The sequence below is a fragment of the Larus michahellis genome, chromosome 8, assembly GCF_964199755.1.
Source record: "Larus michahellis chromosome 8, bLarMic1.1, whole genome shotgun sequence".
In the NCBI taxonomy this organism is placed as follows: Eukaryota; Metazoa; Chordata; class Aves; order Charadriiformes; family Laridae; genus Larus; species Larus michahellis.
The window spans coordinates 56,876,127-56,891,231 of record NC_133903.1 but is presented as its reverse complement, the minus strand read 5'-3'; the positions used below and the strand labels follow the sequence as shown (position 1 = coordinate 56,891,231).

At 45.3% G+C, this 15,105-nt stretch overlaps 1 protein-coding gene across 1 annotated transcript in view; it reads left to right on the top strand.

Moving 5' to 3' along the window:
* The window catches only part of NEGR1 (neuronal growth regulator 1), a 285,381-nt gene that overhangs the window by 135,351 nt on the left and 134,925 nt on the right, over positions 1 to 15,105 (top strand). Inside the window, exon 2 of the mRNA XM_074598876.1 lies at positions 2,406 to 2,638. Within this exon, the coding sequence (XP_074454977.1) occupies positions 2,406 to 2,638 (233 nt within the window). The remainder of the gene's footprint in view (positions 1 to 2,405; positions 2,639 to 15,105) is intronic.

The window sequence follows — 15,105 nt, the reverse complement described above, 5'->3', positions numbered from 1 at the left end:
CTGCGCTCTGCTGGTGTTTATTGGGTTTCTTCCCATCATTATGTTTTCTTTCCTCACTCGCTGCTCTTTCTTGCGTTTTCCTGGCTGCTCACGAAAATCATCGTTCTGGCTGAAGTTCAAGACAGAGCATCGCTGGTCTGCCTTGCCCAGGGACTGCTTTCACTGTCAAACACTGCAAAGTACAACATAGACTGCATCGCCCAAGCACCTGTCGAGCATGCGGTCAGAACGCCCGTGGGACTGAGGAGTGGTCGTTATCATCCTTTCTGTCTCCTGTCACCAGCGTCACTCCCCTCTTCCCAGGGGACAGAAAAGTTTGATCATAGAATCGTAGAACCATAGGGTTGGAAGGGGCCTCTGGAGATCACCTGGTCCAACCCCTGCCAGAGCAGGGTCACCCAGAGCAGGTGGCACAGGAACGCATCCAGGCGGGTTTGGGATGTCTCCAGAGACAGAGACTCCACACCTCTCTGGGCAGCCTGTGCCAGGGCTCTGCCACCCTCACAAGAAAGTTCCTCCTCATGTTGAGATGGAATTTCCTATGCTCAAGTTTGTGCCCGTTACCTCTTGTCCTGGCTACTCCAAAGCCAGCAACTCCAAAGTTCACTTAAAAATTAGAGCATTTCCTGGGACCGTTTTTATCCCACCAGCCTGGGACCGTTTTTCCCCTGCCAGCCTGTGTGCTGCTGAGTGGCCACTTCCGTGGCCCCGCCAGCCAGGGGTTCCTCAGCTCCGGCGCAGCTTCGTGTCCTCGGGCATCACCCCATGTCTCTCGGCCACCACTCTGCCCATCCGAGGGTCTGGAGAGCCACACTGTCCCACCAGCGCCTCCGCGGGGATCCCGCCCCAGCAGACCTCTGCTTTCCTTCTCTCCTGGTTTGAGGGCCCAAACCACGACACCTTCTTATTTACTTAATTGCGCTAAGAAGTCCTGTCAGCGTTATTCACCAGCTTCTTACCGCTTTGCCCCTGAAGTCCAGCCATTGCCTTGATGCCGTGCTGTCCTTGGGACTCGCCAGGGACGTGAAGAGCATCCCGCACAGCGCCGTTCCCCTCGGCCCAGCGTGTGAGGGAGCAGCTTCGGATGGAGGGCTATTTCAGAGAGAAATTCCAAATGCTTCCTAATGCGCAACACAAAATATTGACAACGGCAGCATATTGCAGTGCCTAATTACCTTAGGAGAAGGTAATACTTCTGTTACGCCTGGGTGGCTTTTTTTTTGGTTGCATATCCACAGAAAAGATTTTCAATTAACACTGACCTTTAATACTCCGGCTGGTTTTTGAATCTACAGATGGCAAAAGAGACTACAAATTAGATTTTGCGCTATACCTTGTTCTTTATATTTCTCAACTGATTAGTTTCAGGCAGTTTGCGGCACCTACGCTGGTGTGTTCAGCTCGCGATTCCCTCGCAATCTCCGGTGCCATGTTCAAACCCCCGAGATATTGTGTAGAAACGCTGTCAAACTCGTCAGATCTCTCTGTTTTCATTCTCCAGCTGTACTTTTTGCTCATTTAAAAAACAAAACAAAACAAAACAAAAAACCAAAAACACAACCAAAGCCTTTACTTCATGGAGGAAAATTTTTGAACTAAAATGTAGCAGGAAAGTAGTCTGTGGTACACCTGCTTCTGGTTGTAGGGGTCTTGCTATTCTCCGAGCTCCAATTAAGGTGACTATTACACCCTGCAGAGTATTTTTAGTTATTGTTCTAATAATTGTAAAGATGCTAAAGTATGGCATAATAAACAAACCACGTTCGTTTGAGTCAATACCATACCAAAGATGTCTTAAAAAATATGTAGTCGAGCTATGCTTTATATTTCATTGTTCTTGTCAGCAGGGAAATACGTGCTAATTGAATGCGTGTTTGCTTTAAACAAGATGTCTTGAATATGACTAGCAATGACAAATCTAATAACCTTTTGAAAAGAAAAAAATATTGGGTTCTAAGATGTCATTAGAGTTTTTGGTGGAAAAAGTCTCTTTGTTCCTTAACTAAGCAGCCAGAAGTTGACTGTGTCTTGGGAAAAGGGCAGGAATTTGGCAGGTGCCTCCTCCTCATCCTGAGGGGCTGAGAGCGGGGCAGAAAGGGCCGCTCCGACAAAGTCATTGAGTCCGGTTCACAAATAATTGAGACTTTCTACATCCTGCTCCACTGAGCACCCACGAGCAGGAAAATCAGGAAGGAAGAACTTAGCAGAAAAATATATTTACGTTCACTGTGTATTTGTGAGATCGGCTTTCGGTTTTGTGATGATTTGTGAGTTAAGAAATGACTCGTGCTTTGAGGTTCAACTCTAATCTGTTACAGCAGGATTCGGTCTGAAAATCAATAGCAAGTTAATGGTATTTAAAAACTCCTATGTTTTCATACTTATGGTTTCACCTTCTTTCCCAGGTGTTACTTGGAAGATGGAGCTTCAAAAGGGGCCTGGCTGAATCGGTCGAGTATTATTTTTGCTGGAAGTGATAAATGGTCGGTAGATCCTCGAGTTTCGATCGCAACAGCAAATAGAAGAGAGTATAGCCTGCAGATACAGGACGTAGACGTGACGGATGACGGTCCATACACTTGTTCTGTGCAAACTCAGCACACTCCTAGAACGATGCAGGTGCACTTAACTGTACAAGGTACGTGTTTAAAACAATTGCACATGTTATGCTAGAAAAAAACTAGTTTATAGATGGAAACATCAGCTGAGTACATTTTAAAGATTTTGTTGTTGTTGTTTCTTTCTTTCCTTTTTTTCTTGGATGTATGTGGTCGTAGACTGCACGTGCCATTGGCTCTGGGCCCCTGAAAATTAGCCCAGAAGGGTCCCCAGCTTGCCAAAATCAGGTTTAAATCCTCGCTCCTGCCCTGCTGACAATTAAACAAGATGTAAAAACGTAAGAGGAAAATACCAGTACAATAGCCGAGGTATCGCTGCCTGCAGTGGTACGGGGCAGGTGTCTGTCCGTTCAGTATCGGTCTCCTGCATGGCTCGAAACTTGGTTATTTCTATTGTTGGATGTTAATTGTTGTTAATAAGAACAGTCCATTTATTTCCGTGAGACAGATTTCTGTTACAAGGGCTGCAGATGGACATAGTCAGTTTTACACACATGGAGGTAATACTAATTGTATTGTTCCAGAGTGAACAATTCTTAGTTTTGATTGTCTTTAATGCTCTCGTGCAAGGAGCTAAAAAATAAAGTTGGAAATTAATTGCATGTATGAAACATATAAACAGGAGCTTAAAATTAATTAGGCTAACTACAAGTATGTAGAGAAATAATAACTCAATAGTTAAAAATATGCATAATTATTAAGCGATTGCATTTATATCTTCAGAAATGCAAAGTATAACCTAAGGCTTTAACTTATTAGTCTTTGGTGTAATCATCATTAACATTTTCTTTTGCATTTTTATGAGTAATAAAGCAATGAATATGAAACAGAAGAATTTAAATGGCAATCTCTATTAATCCATATGGCACACCAAAATCCCTTACAAATAACATGTATGAAATGCTTCGCAACTAATTATCCTTAACCACTGGCCCTTTAGACCCCGATGGTTTGCAGGAACGTTAGACTGTGGCTCTGTAAGAGCTGAGTGTATTTGTTGCATAACGAACATGATCTCATTAGTGCAGCCAAAAAGCCATCACTTAGTCATTTTTATAACCTTCCTTGGAGGCGGCTGTTGGGTGAAGACCCATAAACGTACTGTTTGGGGGGGGGGGGTGTTCAGGGATTGCAGAAGTATTTGTGTGCTATTGGACTGGGAAGCTGGAATGAAGAAGCTGGGACGGTATCAGTCATTATCTCAGTTGCATATATCTATGTTCCGTTACTCCATTATCATTTCAGTTATATTTTAGGTCGGAAGTAGGGACCAGCCCCATGAAGCGCAGCCAGAACAAGTGAGCCATTTTCAAAATAAGGTTAAAAAAACCTTCCCTGTCCCTGTGTAGTTCTCTTAGCGCTCCTCAAGCGGGGAACGCTGCTGAGCTCCCCGCCGCAGAGAGCGGCCCCGCACCTGCTGGGCGCAGAGCGGGACCAGCGGCTCTGGAGGATGCCCCGTGCCATCTCGGTGATGACCGGGGCCATTTCTTTCCGTTCCAGCTCGTATCTTTATGTACATGTTACTATAGACATTAATAATTACCGGCCGTGCAGTGGGTGCTCGGTGGGTCAGGTGTGAGTCCTACTGATCGCCCATCCCACTCGGGTGGGATCCCACCTGGAATCAACGCTGGGGTTTGCAGGGTAATCTGGAGAGACCTACATCACACCTGCTGCTGGCGGTACCTGCCCCGTGAGCGGGATGGGACTTGTCCATGTAAGCACTTCTAATCGGGTCACTTCGTACTGAGGCTGCTAATAAAGCCATGGCTTCCCCGTCCGTGTGCTGAGGCGGGGAGGTAGGGATGTGATTTACGCATCCTCTGAGGTGGAGACTGACCCATCGGAAAGTAACCGGGGCTGCAAGGGAAACGTCAAACCGCTAATTGGTGCTATAAGCTTATGTATCCTTTCCTGCTCAATAGGGTTCGTAGGGATGATATAATAACATTTTATGGAAGCAGTTTTATGTTTCCTTTTAATATCGTTCATGGCTTTGTATTTCAAGATTAGACACAACTTCTGCTGGTGGGGAGAAATAAATGAAGGGAAAAGCAGGTCTTTTGCCAAAGTAAAATCATTCAGTCAAAGGGCTGGGTTTCCTTTTACGTTGCAAATAAATGATCAGCAGCAGACCTAGAGCAGCGCATGAAATAACAAGAGAAAAGGAAAATTTAAAAGCAAAGTCTTAGCCCTTTACAGTAACCCTGCCCACAGGCTGTATTCTGTCGAGTAATGTTGAAAGAAGACGTTCTCCTGCTGCAAACAGCAGAGCTGGAAGACCCAGGGGTGTGTGCGTCGTGTCGCAAATTAAATGAATAGAGACTTATGTCCGATCATAAGGTCACAAACAGGTTCAAACTCCAGCTTGCAGAACTGTTTGCTGTGAAACTCCACTTGAAAAGCTGTGTAAATCCAGCTCTCTCTCTTTTTTCTTCTTTTTTTTGGTGTGTGTGTGTGAGGTCTTTCTCTACACACAGATGCAGTAGCTGTCATTTTGGATATCCTCTTCTCTGCTACGTGGGCTGACAATTTCTGAACACATTCATGGAAGTGCTTCAGAGAATAAATGCATTTTAATGGGTTAAAGATGCCTTGATTTCCACGAGTAAAAGATAGAAAGGTGACGTGATGGGTAAATAAGGGAGGCTGGAGGGAAGCAGCAGCCGCTCCATCGCTGTCCCAGGCGCAGATACGGGGAGCAGCGAGACCTGGAGGGTTTGGCCACAGTCAATCAGGGATCCCCGGCACAGCTTGAAGTTGAGTTCCAGCCTCCCAAATCCCTGCCCAAGGCCTTCACGAGGCCACCAAGTCAAGTCTGGATCACTGTTGCTTATTTCACACTTAACGCCTTTTTGTACCAAGAAAATTAATCAAGATAGTTAATAAAAAAGAAAAAAAGCCTAATGTGTCTTTAAGCCTGCATTTATATCAAAGAAAGAAAAATCCCATGAAAGAGAGGAAGATAATCCAGTTAACTTTATTTCAGTGACCTTATTAAAAAGAAGTGAGAATTATGAAGTAATTAATTAAAAGTTTAGAAGGTAGGAATTTGTAATCAACTCAATCCACCTCGGTGCCAGATGCTTGATCTGAAAAGTCATGAACTGCAGATGATTTAAACATCAGATGTTTGCCACAGTAAACTAAAAACATGAAATACCTCTTACCATGCTGTATTGCTCATAATTTTTCTAGCAAAAGATTGCAATTTCTGCCATTTTTAATCTGACATTTATTCTCCCAAAGTTTAAATTGCATCCTCCAAGCTGTGTTTCCCTTTCAATTTGCAAAAACATTAAGACGTGTTTATGGATCTCCTCGAGAATGAATTTTGCAGCGGGGCAGGGCGACAGGTCACAGCCCAAAGCCTGGGGGTCTCTCCGTGCGTCGGGGCGCAGGGATGGTGCTGCGGCACCGCGCGGGGAGGGGGCAGGTCGGGCTCCCGCTGGTGACTGCCGGGAGACAGAGGCCAGAACAGGGCGTTCAAAAGGACCCAGGCTCCAAGGGAGGGCTACCGGGGTGATCGGGGGAATGGAGGACTCATCTGAACGAGATTGCTTTGTTTAACCGAGCGCAGTGGGGGCTCGGGGGGAATTTTGTTGTGTTTTATTGACACACTTGGTGTGTATCACCAAGGGAAGGGAGAAAAAACCTACCGGCTGGTACAAGACTGGGCAAATGGAACTCTCACAGCCTATGGGACAGGCTGGGAGAGCTGGGGGGGTTCAGCCTGGAGAAGAGAAGGCTCCGGGGAGACCTTCCAGCCCCTGCCAGGCCCTAAAGGGGCTCCAGGAAAGCTGGGGAGGGACTCTGGAGCAGGGAGGGGAGCCATGGGACGAGGGGGAAGGGTTTTACACTGCAAGAGGGGAGACTGAGATGAGATGTGAGGCAGAAATTGTTGGCTGTGAGGGTGGTGAGCCCCTGGCCCAGGTTGCCCAGAGAAGCTGTGGCTGCCCCATCCCTGGAGGGGTTCAAGGCCAGGTTGGCCGGGGCTTGGAGCAACCTGGGCTGGTGGGAGGTGTCCCTGCCCAGGGCAGGGGGTGCCACTGGGTGGGCTTTAAGGTCCCTTCCCACCCAAACCATTCTGTGATTCTGTGATAACTTAGCCATGAGTGAATTTTGATGAGAGATGCGGGGAAGGTGCTGGTCCCCGTCGTGCTGGGATGGGCTGTCCAGGGAGAGTGGCCGGGGTGCAGGAGAGCGGTTCATGCGGGGGTCTTGTGGGGCAGGGGTGACCGCAAAGGCAATGAGGGAGGTTTGTGGCCGTGGTCTTCTGAATGATGGGATTAAGGATCTGACAGCTCTGTTTGTCTCCTTGAACATGAATGGGAGCCTGGCCGTGATCCCGGTGGCAGCAGCGCTGGGATCCACTGGCACAATCGGGGTCGAGGGGTGTTTTTCAAGGCTGCGTTTTGGTCTGTCGGGGATGCACAGCTCTAATAGATCCATGGTTTAGGCTTTTAGGTGTCGATAACAGGTCTCACTCCCTTTGCCACCCCCTGTCCCTGTCCCCCCACGGTCTCTGCTGCCCTTCCTTACCCCCGCTGCACCCTCTGCCCTCCCCATCCCGCAGGAGCCCGGGGCCTGCCCGAGTCAGCGCTTTCCATCGCTACCAAAGTGCGAACACCGGGGAATCGGTGACACAAAAGCTTTCTTACTTTAGTTACTTGACATCTTACTTTTGATTTTAATCTGTCCCAAGCTGGGCGCGCTTGGGGCCGGGACAGAGACACGGCACTTGCTGCCGTCCTGCCCGCTGCATCCTCTCATTTCCGTACGGAACCCGCACTTGACACGCGGTGTGTGTAAATAATTCCGTTATCTATGTAAATGCGATTTATAGATTCAGTCAGAAACCACAACCTATGGTTTTTATTTAAACATGTATAATATTTCCAAAGTAGTACCCAAGGCACTTTTTCTGTTTAATAAACCTCCTTAATGTCCCCTAAATATTAATGTATTGATTTAGTCTTTGCAATGTTTGCAAAGTCTAATTTTTTTCCTCTATCAGGCCAAGAGGGACTTGCATTTGGAGCTAACGAGATAAACCTTTCCCAAATTTATTTAAAGTGGGGCAAAATAAATATGCAAAAGACTTCAAAAATCATATAGCAACCGCTTTCCAGCTAAAACTGGCAATCCATTACTCTTTTAAATTGCTAGCACTCGAGTAGGATGTCAGTTTTCGTTATAAAATTAACTCACTGGTGCCAGCCACTGTTATCATCTTGTCCCTGCTCAGCACAAGAAGGCTTAGAAAAATCCTTCCCAGGTGACGGTGGCGGAGTGAGATTTGCTCGATGATAGAGACCCCCCGGTCGAGCGAACCAGCACACAGCGCACTTGGACTTGCCCTTACCAAGGGCTGCATCCGCAGTCATTAATGCATCGTTAATGACCCATCAGAATGTTTTCTCCGGGATTTGTATTTTTTATCCATTCATTGAATTCCTCCCACATTTGTACCTCTCACAGCATTCAAATGAGCTGCATGGGCTCTTCTCTCTCTCAAATACGTATGAATGGCTTTTCCCCTTCTTTAAAAGACTTAAATCATGGAAAACGTTTGCATTAGCAGGTGATCTCATTTACAAGGATGTAAATCAGGAATATTTCCTCTGAAGTAGCGCAGGGCGGTTCTAAGCTGAAACTCATAATTCTGCAATGTCAGAGGTGCTTCACAGTCACGGCTGCAACTGAATTTCCATTATAAGCCTGAAATTTCCACCTTCTGAAATCTGCAGGCAAAGGATAATCTACACAAAATATTCATTTGCTCTCTGGTCTGAAGTACATTAGTTCTGTTACATTTGAATTAAGTTGAAGGAGCTGTTTTGTGCCCTGTGAGAGCCTTGCGAAAGGTGTGTTCAGAACAGTCCAAGTGTCTTTCAGCAACTTCTTGCGTTATATGGCAGCGGCAGAAGTAAGGAGGAAAAAATAAGGGCCAAAGCCAAAAAACCCAACAGCTTAGGTTAAAGAACATAATGATCTAACACAGAGGAGAGGAACGTAGAGTGTTAAATTCTAAGCTTCGTGGTCGTTAGGTTAGTTATGTTCTTCATCCCTCCTCTGCCAAGCCGGAGAGGTGCAGAAGCTTCTTCTGGGAGAGCATGGCGCGTCCTGTCTAAAGCATGGCTCTGGTCAGGGCCCACCCAACAAACAGGAGACCTCCCGCAGATCAAACAGAACCAACCGGTTGGAAATGCCGTGTGGAACCTGAGCTGTAAGAAGAATTATGAACCTTTTTTGAAAGACAGATTTTAAAAAAATTTTTGGAAAGAAAGCTGATTCAGAATGAGAGTTTACCAAAGAGTGAGCTGGTGACGGAGCCCGCTCTGCACGCTGGGGCTCTTCGCGTTCTTGCTGGCATTAAGGCAAATGCAGGTCAAACCTATTACTTTGCATTAGATGGATCTAAAGTGGGCAGGTTTATTTTTTTATTTTTATTCCTTTTTAATCTTAATACCTCCATCCCTGCGGGTATTTAAAAGATGGGTAGACATAGCGCTTAGAGATACACTTTAGTGGTGGCTTTGGCAGTGTTGGGTTGATGATTGGACTCGATGATCTGAAAGGTCCCTTCTAACCTGGGCAATTCTGTGATTCTAATTAAAGTGCAGATAACCTCTGTAGTCTTCTACACCTCAAGGAAAAGGCTTTTGTTGAGGAATTTACAATTGACTTGAAAATGTGAAAATAATTTCATGGTGAGAACCACCCGGTCAGGACCGTGGGTGGCCGTAGCACGTGTTTCCAGAGCTGGGAGAGCATGACCCCTGCCTGAAGCTTTGGCGCGGTACCAGTCACCAGCAAAGGGACGACGCTGAGGCCGCGACGTTGTGTCATGAAACGACGTTTACGAAGCTATGGGAGTCCATTAGCGACAAGTCACTCGTAGGAGAACGTGATGCATGATTGCATCCTATAATGCAAGAAATTCTCAAGGATGCCAAACCTACTCTTTTCCAAAGATTTTGTATTTAATGAATACGTCTGTTTTAAGATTTTGCATCTATTGAATATGCTGCTCCCACTGAACTCAATGGCAAAAATCCTGAAAGTTTCACTCAGGAAAGAGTCAGCACTCATTGCAAGACTTGCTTGGAAGACTAAAATGGAAATGCTGGTTTTTCCCATCGTAGCACCTCAGAAATACAATTCTCATCTGAAAATAGAGTGCGGCAATGCAGAGATTTTAATTACAATTACTTCATCCAAATGCAATTTCATTTGAACAGATCCTCCAAAATGCTATTTTGTGACGGTGACGAACTGCAGGTGTGTTATTGTAAAGACATAAAATTGGGCTTATAACACTTTTGAGGGTTTGGTTACATATAAGTACGTGTTCTTCTGACTGCCCTTACTGTGGGCTCTATTATTCCCTCTCTGAATGCCTCTTCGACGTCCTGTTGGTTCAATTAAAGGCAATTGGGCTGGCCTGGAAAATCTAAGACAATTATTTGGTTATTCGTTGCCATCGTTTCCACATTGCAAGTGTTTTTGCAACTCTGTGCCCTGAGTAAACAGTACAATATTTTATCGAGCTTTCTGCTGCCTGTCACTGTGATCATTGTGATTACTGTGTTTTATCTGATTTTTTTTTCATTGGATTTCCTGTTATTTCAACTTCTGTATTGTTAGACTGTCAGTTTTCAGCAGAAAAAAAAGGCATCCCACGTTTAAAAGTTTAATTTTTTGATGTTAACAAAGGCAGTTAAATAGCCTTAGAGTGCATTAAAGACCAATCTCTGCGACTCTGTGTTGCAGTGTCATCTTTTTCATCAACTAGATTTAAAAAAAGGATGTAAAAATTATCCCACCTGATGGCGGGTAGATCTAGAACATGCTGGCTTTATCTTGCAAAAAGATTTTTAATCTAAATATTTAATGAAGTCTTGCTAAGGAGGTGCAAAGCCACTGATTATCCTCAAATGAATTACCAACATTTTCGAAAATGCTTATCTTCTTCTTCTCTAAGATTGAGGAGAAAACACAGGGTCAAACTTCGTCACAGTAATAAGATTTTTAGTAAATCCTTCCTCACACAATTCTAATTAATGCAATTAAAACATGCCGTGTCAGGAATCCTGTTCGTCGTAATCAATGAAAACAGAGACCTGCATATGAAAACCATTTCTATAAAACCAGAATGGAAATAAACCGGCAAATAAAATAAAAGGCCACGTGCAGCGCTGCGGAGCGGCCCGGCCGTGTCCCTCCCTCGCGCCAGCGGAAGCGGCACATCTGCCGCGTCTCCGCCTGAGAGACTGAGGTCAGCGTCTTGCTTTTAGCCTGATTAGAACTAATAGCATCTGACATACTAAATATCTGAGTTGAAATACTATAATCCGATAAAAACCTTTTGTCAGGTCCAGTTAACGTTTAAAAAGTGAGACAAATGGAAGCGGCGCTGAATTTACGGGTTTGCCAAAGAGCGACCGCCTCCCTGCAGCATCTTGTCTGTGTGCGCTTTTAGAATCAATCCCTTATTTAAAGTAATAAATATCTTATTCAAGGCTCTGGGGTGCCAGTAATAAATAATTTTAGTATATATACGATTAAATGGCACCTTCTTTTTTAAAGAGGTAGTGGAACAGCGAGTTACCAGACCAGCAAGCGCCGTGCAAGCACCTTGACAAAGCTGGAGGTGAAACGCGGCTTGGGCAAGACACTGTCATTGCAGGCCCTTCCTCATCCGCAAATGTTTGTTTTCTGCAGTTATTTACAGGGGAAAAGGAGAAACGCTTTGGACATAAACATTTAGTAATTAAAAATGACTTTTTAGGGCAACTCTTTCAGACATTAGAATAATTTCTCAGGGAAAAACGGGAGACATACCTTTCACGGACTTCTTAAAATGCGAGAGAAGAGCATCACGGAGACTTCAGGGCAGAACCAATTCTGTGCGTTCTCTTGCATGACATGACCTTGCTTGGCTAACAGCGAAGACTGTTACACATTCCTTTGCCACAATAATGAAATTCCAGATTACTTTTAAACTGCTTATCTGGCTACGTCGCAGGTTGAATGACTGTAACTATAAACACTGGAAAAATTGTTCCAAGTATCAGTACAGGCAATCGTAAGGACATGAATATAATAAAAGTAACTCTACAAAAACAATAAATATAACACTTCACCTCTTGAAATTATTAAAAAATAAGTGCAAGTTTTCACAAACACGTTATTGCTTTGCAACGGGAGGTGGAATTTGAACGGTGCCCTGCGAGCCGGGGGCGAGCTAGCCTTGCGTCTCTTCTGCTGCTTCTGCGTCCTTGTGCGGCTCTTGGGACCTGGTTCCTGGCGGGGTGGGGGTCGGATCCACCTGCCCCTGAAGGATAACGCCAGCCAGCCGAAATTCACTGACATCCACAAAATGCTTTAAAAATGCTCCAGCTGGAGATGTTTTATGTTACAACGGCACGATGCGTTCCGAGAACAAACAGAACAAGTAGAGAGAGTTAATTACGAATCACGGGGACATGCTACTTTCCAAGAAAATTTGCCATAATCAACAGGCAATTAATTCCTAGCCATTTGGTCGCTCCAGTGTTTTAACATGCTCGGGCCATGGGTTGTGCATCGAAAAGGCGGTTGCTGTGTGCCGGGTGGCTCTGTGCCGGCGGGCGCAGCGCCCTGGGGCGGGAGGACGGAGCCGCCCTCCCCCCCTGCGCCTCCCAGCCCCCCTTACCTCCCACCGCCGTTTCGCTCCCCATTTTTTATTGCAGGCCTAGAAAGGCGGGTTGGAAGCGGGGTAAAAATAAAGCAGCTGGCAGCGGTTTCTCCTCTGGAAACACTGCTAGAACAATGCCATGCGACAGCAATAATACTGCTTTTTTTTGCTGCTTCCTCATCAAAACGCGAGCGGTTTGGTGCCGGCTGTGGGTCCCTGCGCTCCCAGCTCCTGGGGCTCCTCCCTGGGCACCGGCACCTCTCTGAGTTGGCTTCCAGTCATTGGAATTCAGCCTCTTGGGCTGCGGTCATCAGAAGTATTGGAAACTTATTCATACGTTCGTTTGTATTAGCCGTAGACTAAAATCAGTGCACGGGCAACAAGTAAATAATGATTGCCCTTTTATAACTGCATTAGTTTTAAACTTAAATTGAATTTGCATAACTGTTGCTAAGTAGAGCAAAGCATTACTTTCCATTTTACAAGCGGGGACCCTGACAGACTCGAGAGGATAAAATCAGACTTATTTCACGGTCTGAAATTGCCCTTCTGATGTTCGGCAACATGGAAATCCAGCCGGTAAGGCATTAGTGGGGAGGAATAAAACTGGTGGATGCTTTCACCCATGTTTATTTTTAAGTGAAATGTCCACGAGCATCTAGCAGATAACCGTCGGGAACAGCAGAGACGTTCGAGCTCTTGTGTGTTTGCAGCGGCTGCCAGTGGTGTATAGAGAGGGTGCACGGGCACACGCACGGGGATGTGCGTATGCACGTTCCCTGGTGGATATATTCATATGCTGGGTCAGACTGTGGCGTAATTCAGCATGAGTGTGCTGAATGTGGAGGCTGAATAGGGAGAGGTGTTTCATAATTTGCCTTTTCTTACAGACGACAGTATTTTGTAATTGCACAGCAGCTCTATGTTAGCAGCAGAGATTTGTCTAGAGATCTCTACCGCTAGAGATCTCGTGTGTAATCAACGCTAAAAAAAGCAGGCTTTAAAAACACCCAGTGGGAGCAGAATCCTCAGGATTGGCTCCGACCGCCCCAGGAGTGAGGGACGCTCTTCCCTCAAAAGCAAGCGGATTGCCCGCTCCCGTTTTCCCATTACAAATAGGGACCGAAAGCTGTTTCTAGCTGATGAGATCTGGGCCTGTTCAACACTGTCCTTACAGTTTTTGAAGGTAATTCTGCACGTGTGTTGAACTTTATCTAACAGGTAAAAACTCCGTGCTGTAAATCCAACCGGTTGTAAATGTCAATATTACATACTTAAAAAACCCAAAACCATTGAAATTAGCGTCGAGAATTTTGAAAGCCCGTTAAGCTTTAGTCTTATTGGAATAATTAGATAGTAGCATCTGTAAAAGTGTGAAATGTCATTTGGGCTCTTCAGAAACCTGTTGACAAACCTCTTCTAGAGTTCCCTTTCTATGAAGCTTAAATAACCGAGCTGTCGTCTTTGAGTAACAGTGCTGTAATTAGTCTCTGACGTTTTATTCTTCCATGCCCCGTCTTTGGCTAAGTATTTTACGTTGCTTCTGTTTCTGTGCACTCCTACAGAAGCAGAATTGTGTGTGCTGCTCTTTTCAACGGTGTTGAAGTGGGGAAAAGGAAAATGGGAGCGGGCAATCCGCTTGCTTTTGAGGGAAGAGCGTCCCTCACTCCTGGGGTGGTCGGAGCCAATTCTGAGGATTCTGCTCCCACTGGGTGTTGTTAAAGCCTGTTTTTTTTAGCGTTGATTACACAAAAATCGAGCCACTTACAGGTCATTTACAGTGTTTTCTGGCTGGGGTGAGGGCTGACTGGACCAATAAATGAAAACAAGATCAGCAGGACAGAAAATGTAAGGTTATTTGGCTTCTCTATGGCTCATCACTGGGAAAAGATGTTTATTTTCATAGATGAGAGAAGGTGTTGGGAGAAGTCAGTGGGAAAATGCCAGTTCTCATCAGTGGAGGCTAACCACGTCCCTAGTTTACCAACTGTCGTGCTGCGAAACAGGGTGGTTAAATGTAAGTTTAAAGTATCACAAAAGAAGAGGAAAATCTCTGTCCAATAAAGGGAAATAGTATTAGGCAATATTTTATGTTGCTTTTTAACCACTAAAGGAAAGATTTGCATCTGCACGATGAGTCTCCGTTGCTGGTCCACTCACGCGGTGGTTTTGGGACAGTCCCATTCAAGCATCCAGTCGGCCAGCATTTTATTTATCCCACAGAATCGAAAGGGAAAAGCGTCCAGTACAGACTGAAATACAAATTTCCTTGCTCTTGGGTTTTTGGCTTGTTGCTCATGTTTAAGAAGAGAGAAATCCCGAGCGCGGGAGCGGTGCGGGGGAGACGGGGGGCAGGGGGAGCCGAAGCGGGGCGTCTCGCAGTGGTTCTCTAAAGGGGGGGTCAGATTTAACAGAGGAACAAAGCAGTTTCTGCTCCACGTTAAATTTCATTGTAAATATTTGATGACCGCGAATGCAAAAGAGTTTTTATACTTTTAGTAGGCAGCTGACGGACATTTTTTAATAAAATAAAAAACATTTTAAGTGCACAAGCAGGATAGAGAGGGGACGTATTCCTGGTTCCTGTCTAAGGGCGCATCTTCATTGGCAATATGGCCTTTGACACTGAAGATGTCCCGGGATGAAGCATAAAGACCTGGTGATCGAAAAGCTAAAATTAAATGAGAAGGAAAATGTAAGGAACCTTCCCCGTTTATTTTTTTTACCAGTAAGAAATGGTTAAGTATAATAGTGAAATATAAAATGGCACTAATGCAGAGCATGTCCTTTTTTTTGGTTTTGTTT